Below are 26,081 nucleotides of genomic sequence, written 5' to 3' on the forward strand. Positions count from 1 at the left end.
GGTCTTTCTCACACCTCATGTCATGAACTCTCATTGTTTGTGAGTTGATTGGTACCCAGATACACAGTGCTATGTATACGTTGTGCTAATTTGATGAAATATTAAAACTAGAGTACTTCGCTGAGAAAAAGAAAAGCCACTGAGGTCCAGTAAATGTTTGTGGTTGTTAATGCTTTTAGCTGGAAGAAAAATATCTGGAGTCATTACTTCATTTAGAAAGAGTAAACCACGAAAATCTATAAAACATTATTGAAGATAAACAATACATTGTAAGTTGAAAACGACGAGAACTCTGAAGCGCAAGCACCTGCAGCTGAGCACCCAGGCACTCTTGCATGAAGACATCCGTTTATTATATTGTAGGTAGTCAACAAAGTAACTAGAAAACTAAGCAAGAATTAGCAGTATTTAACAGTTTGCATATTGGAAAATTACTATCTTTGTGTCTTGGAAAGAGATGAATGTATAAGTAAGATACTCTCTTAAAATGTGAAAATTGGTAGAACACGCTATGCGCGCTGCATTTCTGCTTCGTAATGGCGCTGTCAGAAATGTGATTTATTTGGTCGTCTTTTTTTTTTTAAAAGGTTAAAATGAGTGTGTAAAATGCTTTTTGTGTACTGTATGTTTCGCAGCATTAGTAGCAATTAGAAAAAAAAAGATCTTTACATGTAGTTTGTTTACGGTTAGCTAAACACCCAGTAAGGTTGGGTGTTAAGCTAATCGAGAAAATTGTATTGTAGCGCATGCTGGGATTCCGTCTTACTGCTTCAGAAGAATGGAGTGAAAGCGCAGTGATAGGCCTGTCACTTTGTCAGCACGGTACTAGCATGACATCAATAACACTTAGGTTACTCTAGGTTTTGAACTGAAAGATTTTGGAGTCAAAACTACTAGTAATTAATATAACATTAAAGAATGTAATATATATATATACAGTGCCCACCAGAATTATTGGCACCCTTAGTAAGGATGAGCAAAAAAGGTTATGAAAAAATATCTTTATCAGCTTGATCTTACACTGAACATATGAGAGAAATCTAACCTTTCAGTGAGGTGAAATTAGTCAAAGAAAAAAAATCCTTATTAATAAAACAAACATTTTTCTGAAAAACACATGGGTCACAATTATTGGCACCCCTAGAAATACCTATGAACAAAATCTAACTGACATATATTCCCAATAATATTTTACCTTTTTTAATAAGCACACCTGAGTCTTAAAGATCTCTTAAGTGGTCACCCATGCTGCTCTGTTTCACTGGGGTATAGATATGAGGTGACATGCAGGCTGAACACCCTTAGTCATCCATCAACATGGGGAAGATCAGAGAATACACAAATGAAATGAGACAAAAGGTTGCTGACCTTCGTAAATCAGGCAATGGCTATAAATAAATAGCTTCACACCTAAAAATACCCATCTCCACTATTAGAGCAGTAATTAAGAAGTTTCAAACAACTGGGGCTGTGATGAACCTGCCTTGAAGAGGGTGCAAGTGTATTTTGCCCCCACGCACAGTGAGGATGGTTCGAAAAGCAAAACTTTCGCCAAGGATCACAGTTGGACAATTGCAATAGTTGGTGCATCCTGGGGTCACCAAGTCTCCAAAACTACAATGAGACGCCACCTCCATGCCAACAAACTATTTGGAAGGCTTGCCAGAATAAACTCTGCTGTCGTCAGACCACAAACAGAAGCACCTGGAGTTCGCTAGGCATCACTGGAACTTTGATCTTTACCAAGGGTGCCAATAGTTCTGGAGGACACTGTATTGCTTTTCCTATCTGGTGTACATATTTTTAATAATTCATCTAGCAGCTATCCTATAGTTTTTGCAAATTCAGTATTAAAGTAAAATCCATGTCTCTGTATAGGATTATTATTAACCCTTTATTGCCCGGTTATTTCTTGTTTGATATTTGGCTTTTCTGGGAAACAATAAATACACTTTAGATTGTGCAACAAAGACCTTTTGACTTCTTATTAGATGTGTTAAATATTTTCTTATTAATACATTTTGTTATACCTTTATGCATTTAAAATTTTAATTTCATTTTGTTTTAGTTGACTAGTAAGACTAGTTATACTCAGAATTTAGTTGACTAGAGTAAATTAAGTGGGTGAACAGAAATAAACACTAGTGGACTTGACTAAAACTATGGCTAAATCAAAAACTGGTGACTATATTAACAGTGGCTTTATTTTAAGGCCTAAAACAGGCCTCTACTGTCTCTACTTCCAGTGATGTTACAAAATATTTGAGGAGATAATATTCCAGGTAGAAATTGCTTCTGGAGGCCAAAGACCATTTGGAAGCTCATTTAAGTACTTCTTTCTCTCAGCCAGCTATCGTATGAACTGCACTGCTCTCAGCTCGCACTTGTGCTTCATTTCTTTGATTCAAATGACTAGGTTTCAGAAATGTTATTGCAGAAGTAGTTTGAATGATCAAATGAAACACGCATTTAGCAAATTATGGTAAACTGTACTTTACCTTTTCAGTACTGTTGGTAATTAGTGCAGAAAATGGTTATACCTCTTCTCAGGTGTAAATGGATTTTACAGTGGTAATCTGTGACTTGGGCTTCATGGTCTGTCAGTGTTTCTGAGGGCTTGGAAGAAGTGAAGATGTCAAAGATAACATAGGAGTTTCACTCTTGGAGAATAAATTGCAGTTGTCCTGCTGTGGCATGAAAGACTGCAGTTGTCTAGGAATTTGAAACAAATGGGTTCCTCAGTCCAAGTTGTCTGGGGTTGGTGCTTGATCTTGACGTTCTGTGACTGCTGTAATGTTCACACAAAGACTAATAAACAGAGCATCAATTTGCACTATTTAGTACTAACTAAACATGGGGCAGCATGATGACATGATGGTTGCCACTACTGCCTCATAGCACTGGGGCACTGAGTTTGATTCTTGTCGGCTGTTGATGTGTTGACCTACAACTGTTTTCCATAGGTGCTTTGGTTTCATCCCACCTCCAATAACATGCTGATTAAGATCGATTATCTGTTATAAACTGTCCGTTTCTCTGTGGCCCTGTGATAGTTGTCTCTTCACAGTCCAGGGGGAGTGTAGGTATGTTCTCCCAGTCCTGCTTTTCACCTTATGCTGCCATATGAAAGGTAGGGTGGAGATCTTACCTGGGTGTGCCACGAGATGGTGCTGTATATTTTGATCCTAATCACATAACTTCACAACTGCTTCATTGTGGCCTGAACTGCATGTGTTTTTGAAGGAGACTTGTCAGATACTGATTGTTGGACTTTGTTTTAAACTCGGGTTTATGTGTATTATTCTTAAGTTAACCTGCAAAATCTGGTGTCACTGAGTTTTGCATTAACGAGCCATGAGACTCCAAACAATACAAAACACAATGTACAAAAGTGTAACAAGGGTATACAGTGTCTTATCTAGATTTAAATTTGTAATTTGTGTAGAGCCAAGGTGTGTATATGTATGAATGTTTTCTTTTTTCTGTAAAATATTTTTTGAGTGACCTATTTTTATCTCTTGATTTTTTTAAAAAAACTGTTTAGACTGGCTTACCTTGGGCACTGGCTTGCCACAATCCTCACAATACAGGATTAGCAGGGCAATGGTTCCAAGGTGGACTCTGCAGGCTACACAGCTATTATGTCATCCAATTTGATATTTTGTGCAAAATCTTTTGTGATTTTAATTAATTCTACATTTTTAAATATTTTGTGTTCTTACGATGAAGATTTTCCATTTTACAGTTTAATATACAGTAGGATCTTGACATTTGCGAGAGTTCACTGCAGAAAATCTTTGTGAGCGGCCAAATTTGCATATGACCAAATCCATCCCTATATTGTAGCATAAAGTGCTGCAGTATATAGTCTGTATGGTTAAAAGAAATAAATCATCCACCCTTACATGATAATTAAAGTACCAATGCATTGACTTCAGTTTAAATTAAAATTGATCAACTCAAACAAAAGTAGTCATAAAGTTGTAGTAATCAGCTAAAATAAACAAGATGGATCCCTCCTCTGTGTCCAGAGAATGTCTGCAGTTTCTTCTTTGTGATTACTATGCCCCACTGTTAATGAAAAGGACAGTCAAACTGTCAGTTAGCCTGTAAAGTTGTCTGCAGCACTGCAAACATGGAAACATGTTAGTTACAATATTAAAATAAGTCCCATTTAGATGCAGAAGCTGGGTAGTGGGTACTTAGACACGGGGTAGGGATAGGCTCAATTCATCTCACGGTCCTAGTCTGTTGAGGGTCTAATTTGAAATTTGCGCTCTGTTCTTCTTTCACCCAAGACCCTGTTGGCAAGCCTGAATCCTGAATAAGCAAATTTGTGAGTGTTAAATTCGCAAAGAGTGAGACGCGACCGTATTGATAATTTGCATTTCAATTTTTCTATCAGTTGTATTTGAATTTTAAATATTTGCAGAAGTGATATTGCTCAAATGTGTTTTTAGTATTTTAGTAAAAGTATTTAACAAGTTTAAAAAGAAAAAAAAATCTGTTTTGGAGTATTCCAGTCAAATTCCAGACCTCAGTCCAATTACCTTTCCAAAAGGTGGCATGTGTGCCATTATTGGCACACAAAGGGATTTTTAACGGCACTAGCAATGAAAGCAGCCCTACTGGCCGATTAGACTTTTGTGCAGTGAAAGTCTAATAAACCATGAAGAAATTAACCTAACAATAAAACTATGCTTGATTGTTGTGTAATTCTCTCCCAACATGCAACCCAGTGAAAGCTCTTTGGCATAGAAAATAATATACACTTGGTTTATTTACTACATTATTTTTAGTCTTGCTTGCCTGTTGTTTTCATAGGTAATGGTTCATTCCATGCTGCTGATAACATTTTTCACTGTTAAGTGTAATGTCAACTATTTTTTCAGCCCTTTTTGATGAGAGTGTGTTAACATAAAGACCATGTTAACATAAAGACCATGGTCCAAATGACCATAAACTGCACGATGAAAAATGGGTTGCAAAACTAACTTTTCAAGCCGACATCACCATGATTATGAATGAACTCATCCTTGCCAGCAGCCATATCGCCCTGCAACTCACAACTGGCAACCCACTGAAGCTAAGCAGGTGTGAGCCTGTTCAGTACCTGGATGGGAGACCTCCTGGGAAAAACGGGAAAAAAAGGCTGCTGCTGGAGGTGTTAGTGGGGCCAGCAGGGGGCGCTCACCCTGTGGTCCATGTGGGTCCTAATGCCCCAGTATAGTGATGGGGACACTATACTGTAAACTGGCACTTTCCTACGGATGAGACGTAAAACTGAGTTCCTGACTCTCTGTGGTCATTAAAAATCCCAGGGTGTTTCTCGAAAAGAGTAGGGGTGTAACCCCGGTGTCCTGGCCAAATTTCCCATTGGCCCTTACGAATCATGGCCTCCTAAGAATCCCCCTCTATGAATTGGCTACATTACTCTGCTGTCCTCCCCACTGATAGCTGATGTGTGGTGGGCGTTCTGGTGCACTATGGTTGCCGTTGCATTATCCAGGTGCTGCACATTGGTGGTGGTGGAGGGGAGTCCCCATTACCTGTAAAGTGCTTTGAGTGGAGTGTCTAGAAAGCGCTATATAAGTGTACGCAATTATTATTATTATTATTATTATTATTCGTCTGCAGGTTGCATATCAAACTGTTATAGTTCTTTTTGAAATGCAGAAGGCATTTCCTGTAAAAATCACAATTCTTTCCTGGGACATTGACTCCTCAACTTTCTGTTTCCACAATCTGAAAGAACTTTCACAACATTGCACACTCCACGTTGATAGGTTTGGAGTGTACATGCAAAAACTGGCATCAGAAGTTTCTGTCGGATTTCAGCACTCATCCACTGCTAATTGAATTAGTGTTCAGATGTCTGGAGATCAAAGTTCGGGGATCTGCGAAACACACTTGAGGCTACGGAAAGCAATCACAATGTTTCTATAATCACCCGTTGGAAGTGCCTGCCGGTGAAACATGACTTTTTGAAGAAAGTGTCATTTCCATTGCTCTCAGCATTTGGGTCAACATACCTCTGTGATCAGGTAGATTCACGGTTGAACTCATTTCTTTGTTCCTCTTGTGGCCAGTTAACAATTGTACATTCAGAGGCTGGCGTACTGCTAAAAGTGTCGAGCTATAAGCCTGAGACTAGAGAACTCAGAAAGGAAAGCAAAGGCATGGATCACACTAAATTTTAAAATGCATGAATCCATGGGTTTTAGATATTATATTTTAATATTTTTAGTTATCAGAATGTAAGTAAGGCTGTTATTAACATTACCAGAAGTTGCCGACCCTTATATTAGGATGTTTAAAAGTGAACTACTTTTGACCTGCTACATGGTAGTTTTTTAGATCCCGATGAGCAATAGTTTTGGACTTAACGGGAGCAGCAATAAAATCTACAAGATAAATTCTGCACCTTTTGGTATTGCTTGACAATGTAGACCTGTTCTACATTTGATCCAGAAATTATAATTGAAGTTACTTTTAATTTTTTGGACATGCATTGTAAAGATTAACAGTTATTCTTTCATGTGCACTTCTATCAGTTTTGACTGTGTGAAATCATAATACAGTGAATTTGTGATCATATTTTATTTAAACATCTGTGCATCTATAACCAGTTATATCTTATGTTTTTAATTGCATTTAGCAATAAATTAAGCGTCATTAAGAAAATGAAGAACCTAAACTTAAACCTAACTCTCGGAGCAACTGTATGTGACCTTGAAGCACTATCCTGATATTTGCACCTGTCCAGAGGCCTGAGGGTTCTGTTCCTTTTCGTTCTATATGACCTCTTAATGTATTATAGCCGAATAAACTACTGAAGTTCTGTTTGTGGAATTTTACTTTATACTTTGAGAATTATAATTTCCCTATAAAAGCAGGAAAGGGGATGATATAGTCAAGAATAATGTAATATTTCCAGTACTCCTTGATATTGGAAGTTTGAAATGTACATTGTGATTAATTGGTATTTCCAAATATGATTTGATCACTATTAATATTCAGAACAGTGAATCATTTATTAATGTCTGGAGCAAAATAATCTGAGAACAGAGTTTCCCTGCTACTGAATAATCAAGAATTGTAGACTTTGTTCATGATTTAGCATAGGTGAAAGTGACTTTTAACTGCATCAAGAGTTTTGGGAAATTATTAAAGATAACAAATATAGAATAGTACCAGTTGGAAAATGGCTCTGACGCTGCAAGGAAGTCAGTCCAGCTTTTGTTTAACCTTTGTTACTGCTTGTAGAAAACCCTGTAAATATCTCTCTTGTAACAGGTAGTTGAGCCTTTTATTCCGAACAATCCATATTAGCGTGGTAGGAGAGGGAGTTTTTTATTGCTTTCTTGTGTTAGTTGCAGTAACTATAATTCACTTGTAGGTGGTTTGAGGAATGATGGATAATGAATTGAGAAACCGAGGTTGTTGTAAATAAAGGAAAATAGCATCTTACGTAGAGCACATTGAAGAGATGGGAAAAAAATGAAAAGACTTAAATCGCTGTTTTGACAAAGTTGTGATAAGCGAAAAGCTTTTGTTTGGTGGAATACTTCTTCTGTTGCTGTTTAACAACTCAAATAAAATATTTTGAAATGTTTTTTCTTGATAGCACTTTATAGTGGGAGATCATAACTGGCTTGCTTAATTGCTCATTTGTCCTGTGCAGCTCTTTTAAGCATTTGTAGGGCCAGGCTTTGCTTGTAATTATACTAAATTTATCAGTTTGCTCCTTGTACAGAATGGTTTAATAAAATTTCTTAGGTTATGTATTCTTCTGCTCTACATTTTTGTGTTCTTTTTAATTTGAAAGTGCCAATGCATTGACGTTTGTTTGATAGATCAGTGGTATAAACACAGGCAAAACCACAAATTTAAGTTATATTTTATTCTTTATAATGCCTGTCGCACTAAACAGACAAAGGGTACTTGATGGAATTAGATGAGTCGTTGGTCCGATATGATGCTTTATCCCAGAAATGCTTGTACACAGTTATGCAGGTGGGTGGGTTAAGAACATTAATACTGCAATTCCTTGCTCAAGAATAACACAGCACTGTTCTCAGTGGGAGAACCTATGTTGCTCCAATTAAGAGTGCCCACACTGTCCTAACCACTACTGTGCTGCCCCTATTCTTAACTCAATATGCAGAGTTTCTTGTTAAAATCAAAAGCCTTTTTTGAGAGTTTGATTGTTTAACTGCAGGAATCTAATGGCAATTAGTTCTGTAAATATTTTTTAGAATGGTTGCCGTTTTACTTGAATTCTGTTTTTAATCTGGAGTTGGAGTAGGGATTGAAAAAAGTTATCAAGCAAAACGTTAAGAGCAGCTTTCTTTTATGATGTGCGCTTCATTGTCTACAGATTGTATGTTTAGTAGTGTAGTCTGTGTTTGTGAGATATGTGCTGTAAAATCTAGCAAACTACACTTCTAGGTATTTAGACGCCAAAATGGTTTGCGGTTTGGTCTTAATGTGGTGATTTCCATTCAATTTAATTGCTTTTCTACATCTAAGAGGACAGTGTAATTCCTTTAGACAGGACTCTTTTGTATAAAGGCAGTATTGTTTTGGCCTTCAGTTCTATATTGTGAGATTCTGTGTTCTTAAATACTTAGAAACAATCAGCAAGCTACCATGATTAGTTCTCACTCTTCAATGTGAAGTTCTAATCTGAAAGCATGCTGTTTAATTTAAAAAGCTGAACAAACAGATGTCAATTTTTTGTAATTCTCTACAGGAACATTATAAGGTCTGAGACTAAAATAATATCAAGGTCATTGTTTCCTTGGTTCTCAGTAACTTCTCTGCTGGATGCAGTTTATGAATGCATAATATCTTATTTTCCCTCACCACTTTTTTATTTTAATTTTCAAGTTGTCCTGTTTCAGGCTGAATTAACTCCTGGATCACAGACAGCATTGTAAATGGTGTATTTGTTTTAGATTTTTTCGCATATACTCTAGTATGCATGCTATTTTAAAGGGCTCTTCCTTTATAAAACTGAATCAGACCGTAAATCCTCCGCACCTTTAAGTCACTGTTTTTAGACTTGGAAAGTTTTTGCCACCAGGAAATTGATATTTATAGCCCACATAATGTAGTTTTGAGGTTGGTAAGACTTAAAAACACCAGTGTGTGGAGAACAGAGCTTTAATGCCAGAACTGCAATTTCCCTCACGGGATCAATAAAGTATCTATCTAACTATTTACATAGCAGCTAGGCCCAAACAAATTTAAAGAGCTCAAGAACAGGTCTGTACTAATCTGTGTGCCCAGGGGCGTTTGCGTGAATGCCTTTCCACCGGGCTATTGTAAGATCCCAGCAGGAGACGGAGCCCTGTGGTTTGCAGAGAGGCAAGTAGTGGCTGAATCAAAAGCTTTTGTTTCCCTTTCGGGACAGGGACAGCTCATCCAGTCCCAGGGCCTGCCACTCCAACCTCAGGGTGTCCACATGACATGAGGTGAACCAAACATTTCCTCTTAAAACTTTGAAAACGTTCATCCAGCATCATGAAATTAACTCATCCAAGGACATAGATGAAATGATTTTTTTTCACCTTTCACCTAGAAAGCTCTCTCGGGTTTTAAGCATCTCACCTTTTGAAGTTTTCTTAGAAACATGGTTGCAATATGTAAGGGTATGGAGATGAAATAAAGCTCTTTTCTGCTGTAAGTGATGGAACTCTAGATGTGTTCCCAATGGCAGCATTTTTTTCCCTGTATCTGATATATGTGGGTGTCATTTGGTTATTGGCTAGAGCTCTACTTTCTTGGCATTGTGGGTCAAAATGAATTTAAAAAAGCAATTGACAAAGCAAAACAATATGAGCTAAGAGATTTTAACTCCCTTACTTTCTCTCATGAGCTGAGTGCTTCATCCGGAAGTAAGCATTTCAGATATCTTGTTTTAAAAGTCCTTGTTCTAAAATTGTTGTTAAAGCTATCCCTGTACAATTGCATCAGTACAATTTGTACAAAGGTATGCAGCTTTTAAGATTTGAAATGGAAGGTTTCCATCTTAAAAGCTCTGTGCATTGGAAGCCTTATTCTTTACCTACATTGCATTTTCATATAATTCAGAATACATTTTGTGTAGCAAAATCTTGATTTTAAGTGAATACTTTTTGTTAGTTTAATAGTGCCATGTTGTTCTCACTGTGTTATGCTCATTTGTAAAATATCACCAGCTGTGCTTTAGTAATAAAGATGTGAAACACATGTCTGTCAAGTGCCTTATATTCAGTTTTGCCAGCTGCGGTTGTCTGTCCTGGGTAATAAACACACTGATAACGATCAAAACTCATATTCTAGGATTATTTTGCCAGTGGCAGGCCACAGTCCTATTAATTTTATTATATACAGCGTGCCAAAGATCCCATTCCTGTGCAAAATGTGTTATATAGAATAAGGGCTGCTAAACTATTACTATACAATCATCTCGTTTATTGTCTTTCAAATGTAACAACGAGCTTGACCTCTATGTTACTGAATGAAAAAACAGAAGCAATACAGATACAGACGTATGGCTGCTTTGAACGGCTGAATTAATCATTGATTAATGAGGACAGGATGCTTCCACCTGATTCCACCCTGGATTCGTTAATAGATGAAAAATGTGATCAGTCCCATGAGATGACAGGACTTTTAATTTGCCTTAGTGTATTTGTGCATTTGACTACAGGTATTGTGAGAGATCTTCTGACCTTTTCAACTGTATTTAAGTGGTTATGTTAGTATAAATAGCAATAGTCTTCTTATATTTACGTAATAGCCATAAGCCTACATATGAATTCCAAAGCTTCAAATTTTATGCCTTACATTTTTGCATTGAATTTTTCATCCTAAAAGTACCCATGTGCATTGCCCACAAGGAAGGACTTGCCTCATCCATCACTGAAATGCAGCCCCACCATCCATGTGTCAGCAACCCCATTTGTTGTCAAGTACAGAAGGGAGAAGTTGTTTCAACAAGTGAATTAAGGGGGAATTTTAGCAGTGCCATATTTTAATAGCCCAGAGTGGAATTTGGTTAGGGTAGCACCCCTGTTTTTTCAAAAAGCACCATTGGGATCTACAAAGCCTGAGTGTTTTTTAATAACCAGGACTGTAAAAAGGGTAATTTAGTCAGGGCATCCTGATGATGATCATACTTTTAAGAGCAGTGTCATGGGACTTAATGACCAAGTAGATAAACATTCCACCAGAAGGGCAGCACCTCCTACAACACAGTTTTCTTAGTCATGACTTCTGGGGCCTTGGTTTGGACTTTTTCAGGAGGAAGAGTGACTTACCAGTTTGCCAACAGGTCTGTTGATGACGCCGTCAACCTGGCTCTCGATTGTATACTCCAACATTTGGAGAAGCCAAATTCCTATGCTCGCATCCTTTTTTTTTGGGATTTCAGTTCAGCAATCAATACCATTAATCCATATAATTAATTCCGTAAACTGATGGACTTGAACATCAACTCCTGCTGTGTTGTGTTGTTGGATTCTGGACTTTTTGGCACATCGCCATTAGACTGTCAGGGTGAATAACATCTTGCTGTCATCCTTGGGGAGCACCTGTGCTTAGATTCAGTGTCCTATCTCCATGGCTCTTTTCCCGTTTCACAAAACCTCGCACCTCGGATGACTGTGTCAAGATTTTCAAATATGCAGATGACACTACCATTGTTGGCCTCACCTCGAATAATGATGAGACTTGTCAGAGAAAGCAGACTGACTTGGGAACAGCCTGGTGGTTGGACAACGACCTTCTAATCAATGTTTCTAAAACCAGGGAAATCATCATTTACTTCCGATGCATTCAGAATAAAAAAAATTCAGTCTTCATTAATGATGTTCCTATAGGGACCACAAACTGCTTTATATTTCTGGGTACATATATAAACGGTGATCTTAGATGGAGTACCAACACTGGTCACATAGTCAAGAAAGCACAGCAGAGGATGTTTTTTTTTAGATGCTAAAAAAAAACAGAGTGAACTGGCAACTCCTCTTTCTGTTCTTCACAGCCTTAATCCAAAGTGTTCCGACAACCTCTATTACAGTCTGGTATGGGAGTTTGAATGACTACAAACTGGAAAGGATTGTGTCAAAAGGTGCAAAATTTGTTGGCTATGAACTCCCTTCTGTCTCATCTCTCTACTCAAGCCACACCTCCAATCGTGCCAAGAAAATCATTTCAGACCCCTCTCACCCAGCTCATAATTTCTTTCAGTTTCTCCCTTCTGGAATACGTTTCAAATCCTTCCTCTCAGGGACTGCCCGCTTCAACCTCAGCTTTTCCCACTCACTGCCATACGAACTCTGAATTCACGTTGAACTCTGAATTCCATTGTATAATTTGTGCTGTTACATGGAAAGTTGTTTACATATGTATGTGACGATGTTTGTCTGTTTTCTGTCCTATTTAAATTTGTACTGTATATGTTGTATGTATGTCTTATCTGTGTTTGTGCTGTACTGATAGCAAATTCTACCAACTATTGTTGTATGGCAATAAAGAATAATCTAATATTTTTTCATGTTTACATTCACCTGAGGAATGGTCTCCTCTCATTTTCTCCTCTCATTTTATGTTGAATGGTGGGCCTTTCAACATACATAAAATGTCCTTTCATCTTCAAAATATATGTGAACAGACCACTGTTTCTGTATAGTTCTTAATTTTTTGTATCAGAACTGTTCTCTGTTTCACAAATGCAGATAACCATAGGACACCTTTTATTAACAAATGATAAAACTCTTGGGACTCTTCAGAGGTGTGGTGCTGCTCACCCAAAAATGGGTTTAATACTGTAGCAGATTAGGAATTACTGTATTCTGAGTCCATTGTACTCATTTCTGAGAAGAACCTTAGCAGCGCTTTGCATTAAAGTACTCGTCCATGTAATTTCAGTCCTTTAATTTTTGATGAGACCTTAATTCTTCTACGATGGGACTGTAAAAAGTAATTGTCGTGTTTTGTAGCAATTAAATTTAAACATAAAATGTATCTGTTTTAAATACATTTCTTAAAAGACTGCATGTAAATTTTTTAAGTTAGGTGGCTGTTTAGAAATATTTTCCAGAGAGGAGAAGAAAAATACAAAGTTCTACCCAAAAACGTTTCAGGATAAATGCTAAAATTGCTGAAAATTGCTAAATGCTGAAATTGAGCATTAGTGTTTTTGTCACTGTCAGCTCTTTGAGAGAATTACTCATTTGGGGGTAGGTGCCAGTAGACATCAAGAATGTCTGGGGGTGGCTGGCTGTGACTGAGTAATTCAGTAAAAGTGGGCTGGCTGCCTCCAGTTCAGATCTGCTAGAAAGAGATGCCGTTGCTGCTCCTTTTGTGCGGAGCAGTGAGTTCTTGCTCTGCCCAATCTTGGCAAGGAAGGAAGGATACAGGTGGATGCTGCACATTGGTGGTGGTGGAGGGAAGTCCCCATTACCTGTAAAGCTCTTTGAGTCGAGTGTCCAGAAAAGCACTATATAAGTCTAAGCAATTATTAATTATTATCATAGTATATACTATGGTAGGTAGTCATGCCAGTTTGAGTTTGTCTGGTATCTGCTCTGGTATAGTGATTTATCTTCTCCGATTGTTGGTGAGAGTAAGAAGGTCCTAGGTTTAGACATGACTCCCTACTAAAGTGGGTGTGTGTTGAACTTGACCTGTAATACCACCCCCGTATAGTAAACGTTATTTTTCTGCACTTGCCAGGAAAGGTACTCCTATCTTAAAGTATGCCTTTTGGGGGAGTAAGTGTACCCTGGGGTTTTTGTGGGTATCCATCTGTCAGGGGCATTATCCATAGGAGAAAACTCTGGAGGTATGGTTTCAAAGCTTTCAATCTCTCTAATCACAGTAGAACAGTTGACATCTGGGTATCTGGTGTAACTGCAATTATTTAATCATGGTGTTTACAAGTAGGATAATAAATCCTCAGGTTTGGGTTGATGTGGCAGGCCGGCAGTAATTACTGTAGTGGTTCCAGCTGACCTGCCACTAGAGGTTCTTCATGCCTATGTCATTAGCACATATATTCTGATGTAGTGAATTAAAAGCCAATTGGGTAATTGATGAAGGTCCAAGAGTCACATTCGTAAATGGGTTTAATCTTGAATAGTTTGGTATGTAAAGGGATGATTACTAATATGTGCTCAGGCTTCATGCACTAGCCACCTAAGAGGAGTTTGTTACTCATATCTTTGTCTTTGATCAAAGTTCGCTGTATGTAGATTCACCCGTCTGCTTCTAGATTTCAACTGGAGCAAAGAGATCCTCATGTAATGTCTGTGCTACTCTCTTACTGGAATGCAGGCCAAACAGTTCCCGAGAGTAGATTAGGTTGCTTCACAAAGCTATAGACATTTATGCAAAGGTCAACAGATAATTGTCCGCCCCATTACACATCCCTACCGCTGCCCTTCGTTGCAGATACAGTGCCCTTTTTATCATACTTTTTTCATTTTTATTATTAAAAAAAGTAGATAGTATGTCCATCTTGCCCCATTAAAGCATGGTTTTCATGTCATTATTCAAACCACTCTTGCAATAATTCATGTGACAGTTATGGTGTGCTGGCAGAATAAAAATATGGAAAATATAGAAGCAGAGGTGCTCAAAGTTCTGTTTTTCAGAATTCAGATCTTAAGAATACAAAAGCATTATAAATAAGAGGAAGACATTCAACCCACCTTTCTTGTTAAATTGATATTAACTGAGTCCTAGGGATCTAGTTCGGATGTTTATTGAAAGAAGCTAGAGTGTCAAGTTTTAACAACATGACTATAGCTTATTCCTGTCTCTCCCAACCCTTTGTGTAAAATCAGAAATGGAAAATGCAAAACTACATCCTAATTTTTCAATTTCACAAAAAATTCCCTTCAGGCATACTGCAAGGTGAAGAGTGTTGCAGCCATACTCACAGACTGTTAACTGATTTCATGGTTTAATGAACAGTGAAAAAAATAATTGCGAAGTAATTGTTACACTGGAATTGGAACTGTTGAATGAATGAAAGGTAAATTGATGTTCTTCCATTCATAAGAGAGCCAATTAGATTAGAAAACTCAGATGTTGATTTGCATTGTTAATTTAGATATCCAGATCTAAAGCATAATATTATCTAAATAGTGAATGATTTTTGTGATATGTGGCTGAACAATTTGGTATTTGTTATTCATTCTGTGTTTTGCACAAACATATTTTCTCACACTGCCACTTTCAAGTCTATTGAAGGAATGAAAAAAGTGACAAAAGTCAATAAAAAATCCTACATCTGAAAATAGAAAGACTTACACAGACTGTTGCATATTTACTAAAAGAAGTATTGGGCCTAAAGAATCATCTCCAGCTTTTGTTTGACATTTCTTAGAAATGTAAGGCACACGTTTACCTGGATATCACTTTAATTTAATGAATTAACTTTTAGTCAGTACATAAACTACATCTTATTATAAGTCACTTGTGTTGTGGGCATTTTAATTTGCTGTAAAATTAATAAATTCTAATGGTAAATTGTGAGAGTACTTGACAACTTTTAGAATCCAATCAAACAAATGTACCGTCTCACACGTGGATTCTTAATATACCGTATACTACTAATTGATGTAAACCAAAACATGCACATAGGAACCAAACAAAAATTTGCCATTTCAGTAGTGGATTCTTAATATACAGTATACGATTTATTGATGTAATACCAAAACATGCATAACATGAAACTTAATAGAATACATAGCTGAAACCATGTGCTGTGATATGGAAGCTGATTGTTTACTCAGGGAATATAAGAAGAATCCATAAGTTTTACCAGTCTCATATAATAAAATCACATGTATATTCTCAGATACACGTAAATATGCATTTTCCATCATTAACCATCTATCAGATGTTTTTGGAATAATAGTTCAACTCTTAAAAAAATATAATGTGAATAGAAAGTTTTATACTCAAAAGTTCTATTGGCCAAACACCACTGATGAGTTCAAAGTTTGTGCTGAGGAGATGGAGCTGGCTGGATTTGTAGGTGGTTCAACATGACAGTTGATTGCTCTGTCCTGGGAGTATCTTGGTGCAGGGAGAAGAGAGAGAGCTTTGCCTTGTATTTGGACTCAGTAGCTAGAGTTGAGCCTCAGACAGCAATGCCAGAAGTTGATGTGGCTGACCTTTGGTCTTGAAATAATAGTGTGTGTGCAGTTTGTCGTCTTGGCTCTGGCCACAAGGTAGACAAGTGGGAGAACTCAGTTTGCCTGACTATAACTTGGTTCTGAATATCCTCAAATACTCATTAATTGTCTTATTTCATTGCTCAGGTGGAAATAACAGTGGGTTCATGAACACAAGATTTCTTCTTTTGCAGGAAGAATATTTTGGGCGTAACTCTGTATTTTACTGATGCACTATACATCATTCATTGTACAGCACTGGATGTAGCTTTATAATATCCAAGGGACCTTTTACTATATTCCTCTCCACTTTCAGGAAGGCACCAACCTGTCGGTGTTGTCTTGAACAATGATTATTAGAGATCTTTAATAACACTTTATTCTTAGTGAAATAATATGCCTTGTTGTTACACACTGCTTTGAATATTTGAGTTATATGTGATTAAGTAGTGATCAGCATTTAGAATTTAGACGGTAAGAATGGTGTTAAAAAAATCTAAAAATTATATTACTGCACAGTGTCAAAAAACAGTGTCGGATTGCAGGCGCTTTAGGGAAAATTAATACAAACATTGTGAGTAGGTGATACATGATCTTCAAATGATAAGGATTCACAGTGTACAGAGTTTCAGTGAATAAAGCTAATGTAACACTTGCATTGATTAAAATGAAAAGATATGCAACTTTGTATTCAGGGAATAAAATAGTTTGTATAGGCACCAGTCCATATATCTCAGCTTGAATTAAATCTGGTGACAAACATTTCTATGGTAGGCAATGAAATCATGACTGTTTCCAACTCATAAATCATTTGGAGTCCAGCATTCAAGCAGTATGCACTGGAGTCCCATTTTCTTTAAAAATACTGCAACTTCTACTTGATTCACCAAGAGCATCCAAAAGAACTTATGTTGGTCTTTGCCAGTGGCCATCTGTCCAGATAAAACAGGTTATGAAACATGTTTCATGTAGCCAATTTCTCTAAAACTGTATTGAACTTGTTGAGCTGGCTCTTGGCAATTTCATCTTTCAAAGCTGTAAAATTAACAATTATGTGTATTATAATGGGGCTTAGACTCACAGCTCTTTCCTTTCAGGAGCTGCAAGTAGCTTAATGCAATGGGTGTATTGTTAACTAAAAAGAAACTTCCATGTTGTATGGGAATGGATGTGTAATGCCTTTGTTCTCATTTCTTCTAGTCACATGAAGCACAATCAATAATGCAGAGCTAACGACACAATACCCCCTGTCGGAAGAAAGGTGGCAGCCAGATTGTCGACATTTAACACATGGCGGCTCTAGGGGTAAGACTTATTTATCTTTTGTTAGGTCTATTTTCATTTTATTTTTTTTAAATAGCCTTATTTACTCACTTTGTAAGGGGAAGAAGTATACCAGTAAACAATAAGTGACCTGGATTTGGTTTAAATACACCTTTAAGTTACTATATAAAACTATATTTATTTAATTGCATTTGTTTGGAATACCCTTACTATAAGGGACTAAACCCTTATGGTCTAGATGTCTCTATTTCTAGTCTGAGCTGTTCATTAGCGGATTGTTATCAGGAATCCTGAAGTGTGTAGTCTCATTTTGCTGAATACTGCAAAGGTGAGGTGACCAGGTTATTTACCCTTTGATATGAACGCTGGGCCTTGCTCGGTGCCTTTGAGCTTAATGTGTGAAAGTTCAGTTCACTGAAAACTGTTCTTCTTGCATTACATGCAAACTCTGCTGTGTGCAACGTGGATCTTGTAAAAAGGTCAGATGACTTTTACAAGCATATAATTTGGAGGAGAAATAATACCAGCTTTATCAGATTTTACCCTGTGTATTGTCGGATTCGGTAACTCAGTGTGGCCAATGCAGAAACTTCTGCCCATATTGGTGCACGGTTCATCTTAGAAGACTACATACAATAGGGAGGCAAAGTAAACAAACAGAAGCACTATCACGTGTCTTTAAGAGCTGAAGAAGGGTTTTAGAATGACTTTTGTGTCTCCATACAGAAAGCAATTGCAACACCAGAATACTAAACAAGATGTCATTGATAATAGTGCATCATGTTAGCATGCCATTCGCTTTGGTAAGCAAATTTAGTATTGTACTAATGTGCTATATCTTTCTATTTCTTATTCAGAACCCCGAGATGCTGACCAGGAAGATTAAGTTATGGGATATAAATGCTCACATCACCTGTCGTCTGTGTGAGGGGTACTTGATAGATGCCACCACTGTAACAGAATGTTTACATACATGTAAGTACAAGTGTTTAACTATTGGACCTAATGCCCCCAGATACACAAATTTGTAGGAGTATATGATCATTTTCACATATGGCATTTGCAGTTCTAAAAGCTGGATGAACACTTTGTTCCCTCTAAAAATGCCTCCAATTAATGAGATCTATAACTTTAAATTTGAAAACATTTTATTTTGTATTCAGACTGGATAAAAGTGTTTGAATTTAGTGTGAGTTTAGTGTTTATTGTCAGTATTTATTCTTAAAATATCTCCTCAATATCTGAACACTTTTGCATCTGTTGTTGACCCACATAGACATTCTGTGGTTCACAGATATGACTTGTTTTCTGATTTACCTGGATCCTGACCCCTTGTTTTTCAAATTTTCTGATGCCATATCAAACTGGTTCATTAATAGCACTTTGAGTAAACTTTGAGTCAGAATGTGTTCTGTGATGTATACTGTCATGCCTGATTGTGTCCCTGTTGGTATCCTTTATACAGCCAACACTTTGGCTTATATTATTGCTTGCATACTGTGACTATACATGTGTATGTGTTATTTGAACTTGAACTTTATTGCCATATGTAACCGGTACATGTACTGGTGCGATGGAATTCTTACTTGCAGAAAGTCTCTCGATTGTTAAAAAAAAGTGTAAAACACAAAGTGCACACAGTGCATCAACACAATATACAAACAAACAGTAGACACAGTAAATGGTTCAAATGTAAGCAATGCAGACATCTTAGCAATAACTGCAGATGTGCAATAAATAAAATTACAGTGAGGCAGATGGTGTAGGTGTGGTCCGAGGGGAACAGACAAATGTGTTCACCAATCGCAGTGCTCGTGGGTAGAAGCTGTTGAAGAATCTAGTGGTAAGTGTCCATATGCTGTATCTCTTGCCTGAGGCGAGTGGGGTGAAGAGCTCATGCCTGGGGTGGTGACTGTCCTCTGTGATGGCCAGAATTCTACCACAGCAGATGTCCTCATAGAGCTGTTTAATCTCTGTGAGACCACAGCTGATCTTCTGGGCCTCATTCACCATTCTCTGCAGTGCCTTTCTCTCTTGAGAAGAGATGTTGCCGTACCACACGGTGATCCCGTTGGTGAGGATGCTCTCGATGGTGCAGTGGTAGAAGGTCACCAAGACATATACTTGCATCCCCCATCACATGAGGCACCTCAGGAAATAGAGGGGCTGCTGAGCCTTCTTCAAGATAATGTCCATGTTCACAGTCCAGGTTAGGTAATCAGAAATGAATTCCCAAAAACCTAGAGCTGGTGACTGTTTCCACTTCTGTTTCATCAATACTGAGTGGGCTGTGAGTGTGAGGCTTGTGTCTCTGAAAGTCCACTATTAGTTCTTTTGTTTTACTTACATTCAAGTCCAGGTTATTATTATGACACCACCTCAGCAGCTGTCCAACTTCATCCCTGTAAGTGGACTCATCATCATTGCTGACCAGGCCTATTATAGTGATGTCATCCGCAAATTTAATGAGGCGGCTGTTGCTGTGTCTTGCTGTGCAGTCGGGAGTGAATAGGGAGTACAACCTTGTACTCAGACAGCAGCCTTGTGGGGTGCCAGTGCTCAGGGTGAGTGGTGTTGATGTTTTATTACCTATCTGCACCACATGTGGTCTCTCGATTAGGAAATCCAGCAGCCAGTTGCAGACAGAGTTGCACAGTCCTAATCCCCTGAGCTTTGTCACCACTTGGCTGGCTATGATTGAATTGAATGCTGAGATGTAGTCCACAAACAGCATTCTCACATATGAGTTCTTAGTGTCCAGGTGTTCCAAGGCTATATGTAGAGCCAGGGAGACAGCATCATCCAATGATCTGTTGTTCTGGAAGGCAAAGTGCAAGGGATCCAGGGACTCTATGATGGAGGAGTGGATGTGTGATAACACCAGGTTCTCCAAGCATTTAATCACCACAGATGTTAATGCTACTGGGCAGTAATCCTTCGGTCACATTACTTTTGCCTTTTTGGGGAGTGGAACAATGGTGTTTTTTTTTTAAGCAGTTGGGGACAATGGACTGTGACAGGGAGGGGTTAAAGATGTCCGTTAACACTGTGGTCAGCTGGGATGCACACATCCCAGGATGCAGGGTGGTATCCCATTAGGCCCTGCAGCCTTACGGATTTTCATCCTACTCAGAGTTTTCTGCATGTTTTGCTCTGAAAGTTTCAGAACTAACTCACCCTGTACGCTTGGGGCCTTCTCAGCAGTGTCCGTGTTTAGAGCATCAAAGCGGGCACAGAAATGGTTCAGCTCATCAGGCAGTGATATGTTGTTCGTGTCAATCTCCTGGCTGCCGCACCTGTAGCCTGTGATTGACTGTAATCCCTGCCACAGGCTGCAACACGTCCCCGTATTTATGCCCATCCTGAAGATCCTGATATGGTCCGATGTGTATACTGGGGGAAAAAGCTGTACTATACAATCAAGATATGGCAGGGTGCTAATAATCGAGACAGAATCTGTAATCTGACACCATCTTGCTTTGCAAGCAAATAAGATTAATATTTTAACCCCTTAAAGTCGGGGATTACAGAGCATCGTACAGCATGTGCTTTATTTTATTCTGTCACTATTCTGACGGTTAGTAATAATAAGGTCCAAACTTGGAGACAAAACAATGTTAACAATACTCCATGTAACTATATAGCACATTTTATGTAAATTTGTAAAATTGGTGGGTTTCAGAGTTCTACTTCAGACTTGCAAAATTACAAAATTCTGTCCCTGTAGTTTTAATGCACCAGAAAACACTTTAACTGGGAAGAAAGAGCACAGCCTGTATCCTAGTAAAAACAGATCCTACCCTTTCTCTCTAAAACACGGATGCCCTCTAGTGAGTGGGAACCATCCATCCATTTTGGATCTAATTCAGGATCGTGAGACAGCCAGAGCCTATCCTGGCAAGCAATGGGTACAAGGTGTGATGCACCCTGGCCAAGATACCAGTCCATTGCAGGCAACACACGTTCTCATCAGGGCCATTTATTCCCAGAAGCCAATTAACTTACAAGTATGTTTTTGGATTGTCAGAGGGAATGGGATAATCTGGCAGAAACCTAAGACACAGCAGGAATTCAATGGCAATAGCACCCCAGGTCTGGCATTGAACCCAGAGCTACAGCCCTGCTAGGTAGCAATGCTCACCACTGTGCCACTTATTTCTAATAATGGTTCACTAACATATGAGAGCCTAGCCACTGTTCAATGTTTATTATTTGTTATGGAGGTCTTTATGAGTTACTGTGAATGAATTAGTGAGTACATTATTAGGAACACCATTTAGTCATCTGTTTGGTCATCATGTTTACTTGCCATCTAGCCCGAGGGCATCTAAGTAATAAAACAAAACTCATTGTTCAGAACCTGAGTAGTAAGGTAGTCTGTCTGGTAAGGGCAGATGTTTCTAACCTTGCTGAAATGCAAATGTGCCCCTCTTCCTCCAGTCATGACTATATATATACATCATAGGTATACTTATGTGCAATTTACACTGTGCAAGTCAATATAAGTGTGAAAACATTATAGAAATACAGTTCTGCACAGTTTTCTATTATAAAAAGAATAGTAAAAATGAGCAAAAGCTGTATCTTTACATTGAGCGCATTAATCTTCAGAAATATGTTCCTGTGATGAGACTGAATATGCCCGATGAGTTGATGGTGGAGATCAGAAGTTGTCTCATCAGTGTAATGACCACAGAGATTTTCCTTATTGTGTGAAGGCCTTCATGACCCTGGGAAATTAATCATTTGATACATTTTTTATTGGCTATTTTTTGCACATTCGAGTAACTACTGTTTGTGAATTAAATGTGCAGTTTTGTATTGAAAATAATCTTTTTAGAGGTACACATCCTAGGTATTCTATGTAGCAAACACACCTTTAGTTAGAATCAAACTATATGTGTTATCAGACAACATAAATAGAACATTTGAAATGGAAGTATCCAGCCTCCCCTTGTATCCCTGGATCCCATCCTGTCTTGATACGATGTACATGGAGGTCTCTATAGTTCTGAACCATGGTGCTGGGGGAGTCTGTGTGAGGTGGAGGTGAAAGCACGCATTGTTGCAACTGAAGCAGTCAAATCCTTTCTGGATAATGCTTCTGTTTAATCTGTGAACTGCCAAGTGGGTGGAGGAGGGGAATGCTGCTGTATTGTGCTCTTCTGATTTTGAAAACTTTAATAACAGTAGCTCACAACATGTAGGTGCCATGAGTTGATAATCAGTCAGCACTCGCTCATCTCTGTGTGTGAAGACATAAAAGTCTGCTTTCACACTTCATCTAACATCAAGGCCTGTACTTGGTTATAAAGGAAGAAACTATCATCTGTTCTGGAATGCATCACAAGAAACCTATCACTATTTATGCATTTGTTTTTTTTTAGTATAAAAAACAAGTGTCAATTCTATTAACTGAGCAAAATCTGAGTAAAGTAGTGTCACTTGGAATACATGAGCATTCATGGCTGGCCTTAATGCCTTAATAGTCAAATAATAGCCAGGAATTGGTCAACTCCTGTGAGCCAGCTGGAATGCTTCTGGTGTAGGAATCTGATGAGCACAATGCCAGCTGAAGGAGGAATGCAGATTTAGTCTTGCAGCCCGACTGGGTGTCACCTGTCATTAATCCATAGACAGGGCCAAAATGACCCACCAGTGAGGAACGTGCCACGTGGATTTTCCTCTACACCTAATTATGACACAACACATTCATGATTGGCCAGGAGCCATATTACACTGCAACTCATAACTTGAAACCCACTTAAACTCAGCAGGTGTTAGCCTGGTCAGTACCTGGACGGGAACCCTCCTGGGAAAAACTAAGGTTGCTGCTGGAAGTGGTGTGAGTGGGGCCAGTAGGGGGTGTCACCCTGTGGTCTGTGTGAGTCCTGATCCCTCAGTATAGCAATGCGGACACTATACCGTAAAACAAATTAAAAATCCTAGGGTGTTTTTCGAAAAGAGTAGGGTGTAACCCCAGCGTCCTGGCCAGATTTCTTATTAGCTTTTACCAGTCATGGCCTCCTAATAATCCCCATTTGTGAATTGACTTCTTCACTCTGTTCTCCTCCCCACTGATAGCTGGTGTGTGGTGAGCGTACTGGTGCACTATGGCTGCCGTCGCATCGTCCACGTGGGGCTGCACATTGACAGTAATAATCATTATTTAATGTGGTGCAAAATAATGGTGGAGGAGTGTCCCCATTAGCTTTAAAGGGCTTTGAATGGAGTGTCCAGAAAAGTGCTTTATAAGTGTAAGATATTATTAGAAGGTTTAGCATCTGAAATACTTTTACTTGGGACTTTGCTTATATTAATTTTATTTGATAATTAACATGTCTGCTTTCAGTATATATGAAGGTTGCTTGGTTTAGAACTCCCTTCTGCAGGGTTGACTAATATTGACTAGGTTATTACTGTCAACATATTTAACCTTTTATTGGTTAGCTCTTGTTATCCCTGAATGATATGGCCAATCAATGTGTGTTTCTCAACAGTCTGAGTTATATCTGCATTCATTTTGGACAAATTGTGCTCATTGCATTGTATTGCATTCTGGTCCTCTAAGAAAATTTAAACCAAATCACTGCAATGTCAAACCTGGTGAAAATCAAGAAAAACAGTGGTGGTATCATGCAAACACCTCAGATGGACTTGTCAGCAAAGGAGACAAGTCCTCATCAGCAGTGAATCAAAACTTTGTGTGGAGAACACCCTGCTGGATGTCAGTGAGTGTGGTGCAAAATGATATTTTAATTTTTTGTACTAGAGACTTATTGATGGGGAAGTCCAAATGTGATATTTGTCAAGGGGTAGGTTCTACAGAACTTTGGAAGTAGTGTTGTTGGCAGCAAGATTGTGTAAATAGCAGTGGTGGGTCATTAGGGGATGCTGTTTTTATTTAAAGCTTACCAGTAGGTGTGTACTTATTTGTTCACCAAATAACTCGGTAACCACTAAACAATGATTAATGAAAAATTATCCCTCCTTTGATGATTTAAGTCAGATGTTTTGTTAAGTATTTTTTGCCATCACTGAGTGAATTGATCAATTAATTTTATATTGTGTTGTGACCAATGTGTTATTTATAAATGCACAGTTTAGAATCAGATCTATTCCAGCACTTAAATACTTATAACTCGTAGTTTGGAAGATATGCTCGCTCAACAGGCCACCAGAAATACTCTGTGATAGACGTAGAAGTCAGTTTTCCCATTTTCAGTGAGCAAGAAAAATGTGAAAATTGAGAATAGTTGTTAAATGTAAGTGATTTCTTCATTTGGTGTGTTTTGTAGGTTTCTGTGGTGTTTAGTGGTTTAAGATTGTTGAAAATGTGTTAAAAAGGAGAAATGTTTGGAAGTGGTTTTCAAAAGGAATTCATTTCCCTCAAACCACTACAAGAATTGATTTCCAAGAACACCTTTACACCTTTGGTTTGACATTAACAAAAGAATTTTTTAAAGAAAGAAATAGGCTGTTGAATGACTTTTTCGACAGGCTGCAAAAATGTTTTAAGCTGCTTGGAGTTTAAAAGGTTATCAACATTCTCGCAGAGAAATCAATTGTACCAACCGTTAGGTGAGAAAAAAGAAAATTTGTCTCTATAGCACAAAAAGAAAGCCAGACTATAGAAAGTTTCTCCTTGTTTGATATGAGAATTCTACATTTGCTTTAATCTCCTTAGCTGCACCTGTTCTCCATGACAACCTGTGGTATTCCTGTATTTTTGCTTTGTCTCAGAAGCAGTGTTATGTGGTACACTTCTGTAGCTTTCCCTGTAAAAAAAAAAAGTTCAAATGAGGTGAAAGACTTTATTTGGGCTGCTATGTGGCTCTACCTGGTGGTGGTAAAATGCAAGTACAACATAGAGCTGCTTCCTGGCAGTTTTCAGAAGGCAATTATTAATATGTTTTCTTTTTGTATGGTGCTTTTCATATCAGAAATTCCCAAAGAGCACTTAATACACCACTTCAATACAGTATCTACCAGCATGTTGTCAGGCAGCTCATGTACACCTGCAGCCCAGTTTTACAGCAGATTGTGAACAGGACAGAGAAATTGTTACATCACTAGAAAAAAAGGCAGATCTTGAGAGAAGTCACACGTAATCAAGGTCCCAGTGTCAAAACATTGTTTTTTCTTTCTATAATTCAGTGTGAAATTTACTTTAACTTATGGAGAATCCATGCAAACGCAAAGCCATAGTGGGATATAGACAGGGCTCTAGCGAGAACACTCCAAAAAGTAAAAAAAACTCCTCAATTCAATGTTTCATCAAAAGGATGCCACTTTCTACAGTACAGTGTCCCCAGTCACTGTACTAATTAGCCCCCATGAAATTACAAAGTATTAAAGAATAATTTGTCAGTTTTAGAAGCTTTTAGAAATATAGTGCAGTTGCTATAATGTGTGCAAATCCTAAGGTCTCAAGCTGGTTTCAGTATTATTAATGAGTTATATTGGAGCTAATTTAAATTTACAAAGATAGAAGAACATCCACACCAGTACTTTAAAATATTCATGCACCTTACTTGTTTTTAACAGTTTATTTAACAATTTATTTTGAATCAGTTCTTTATACATTGAAAGTAGGGGTTCTGTGGATGTGGGATTCAG

At 38.1% G+C, this 26,081-nt stretch overlaps 1 protein-coding gene across 2 annotated transcripts in view; it reads left to right on the forward strand.

Annotated features, from left to right (window-relative positions):
• LOC102696376 (polycomb group RING finger protein 3) overlaps window positions 1–26,081 on the forward strand; it is an 81,664-nt gene that overhangs the window by 24,866 nt on the left and 30,717 nt on the right. For both annotated transcript variants that reach the window (XM_006629518.3, XM_015344636.2), the window contains exons 2-3: window positions 17,379–17,483; window positions 18,320–18,437. In XM_006629518.3, the coding sequence (XP_006629581.1) occupies window positions 17,469–17,483; window positions 18,320–18,437 (133 nt within the window). In that variant the 5' untranslated portion in view covers window positions 17,379–17,468. The remainder of the gene's footprint in view (window positions 1–17,378; window positions 17,484–18,319; window positions 18,438–26,081) is intronic.

The sequence above is a fragment of the Lepisosteus oculatus genome, chromosome 1, assembly GCF_040954835.1.
Source record: "Lepisosteus oculatus isolate fLepOcu1 chromosome 1, fLepOcu1.hap2, whole genome shotgun sequence".
In the NCBI taxonomy this organism is placed as follows: Eukaryota; Metazoa; Chordata; class Actinopteri; order Semionotiformes; family Lepisosteidae; genus Lepisosteus; species Lepisosteus oculatus.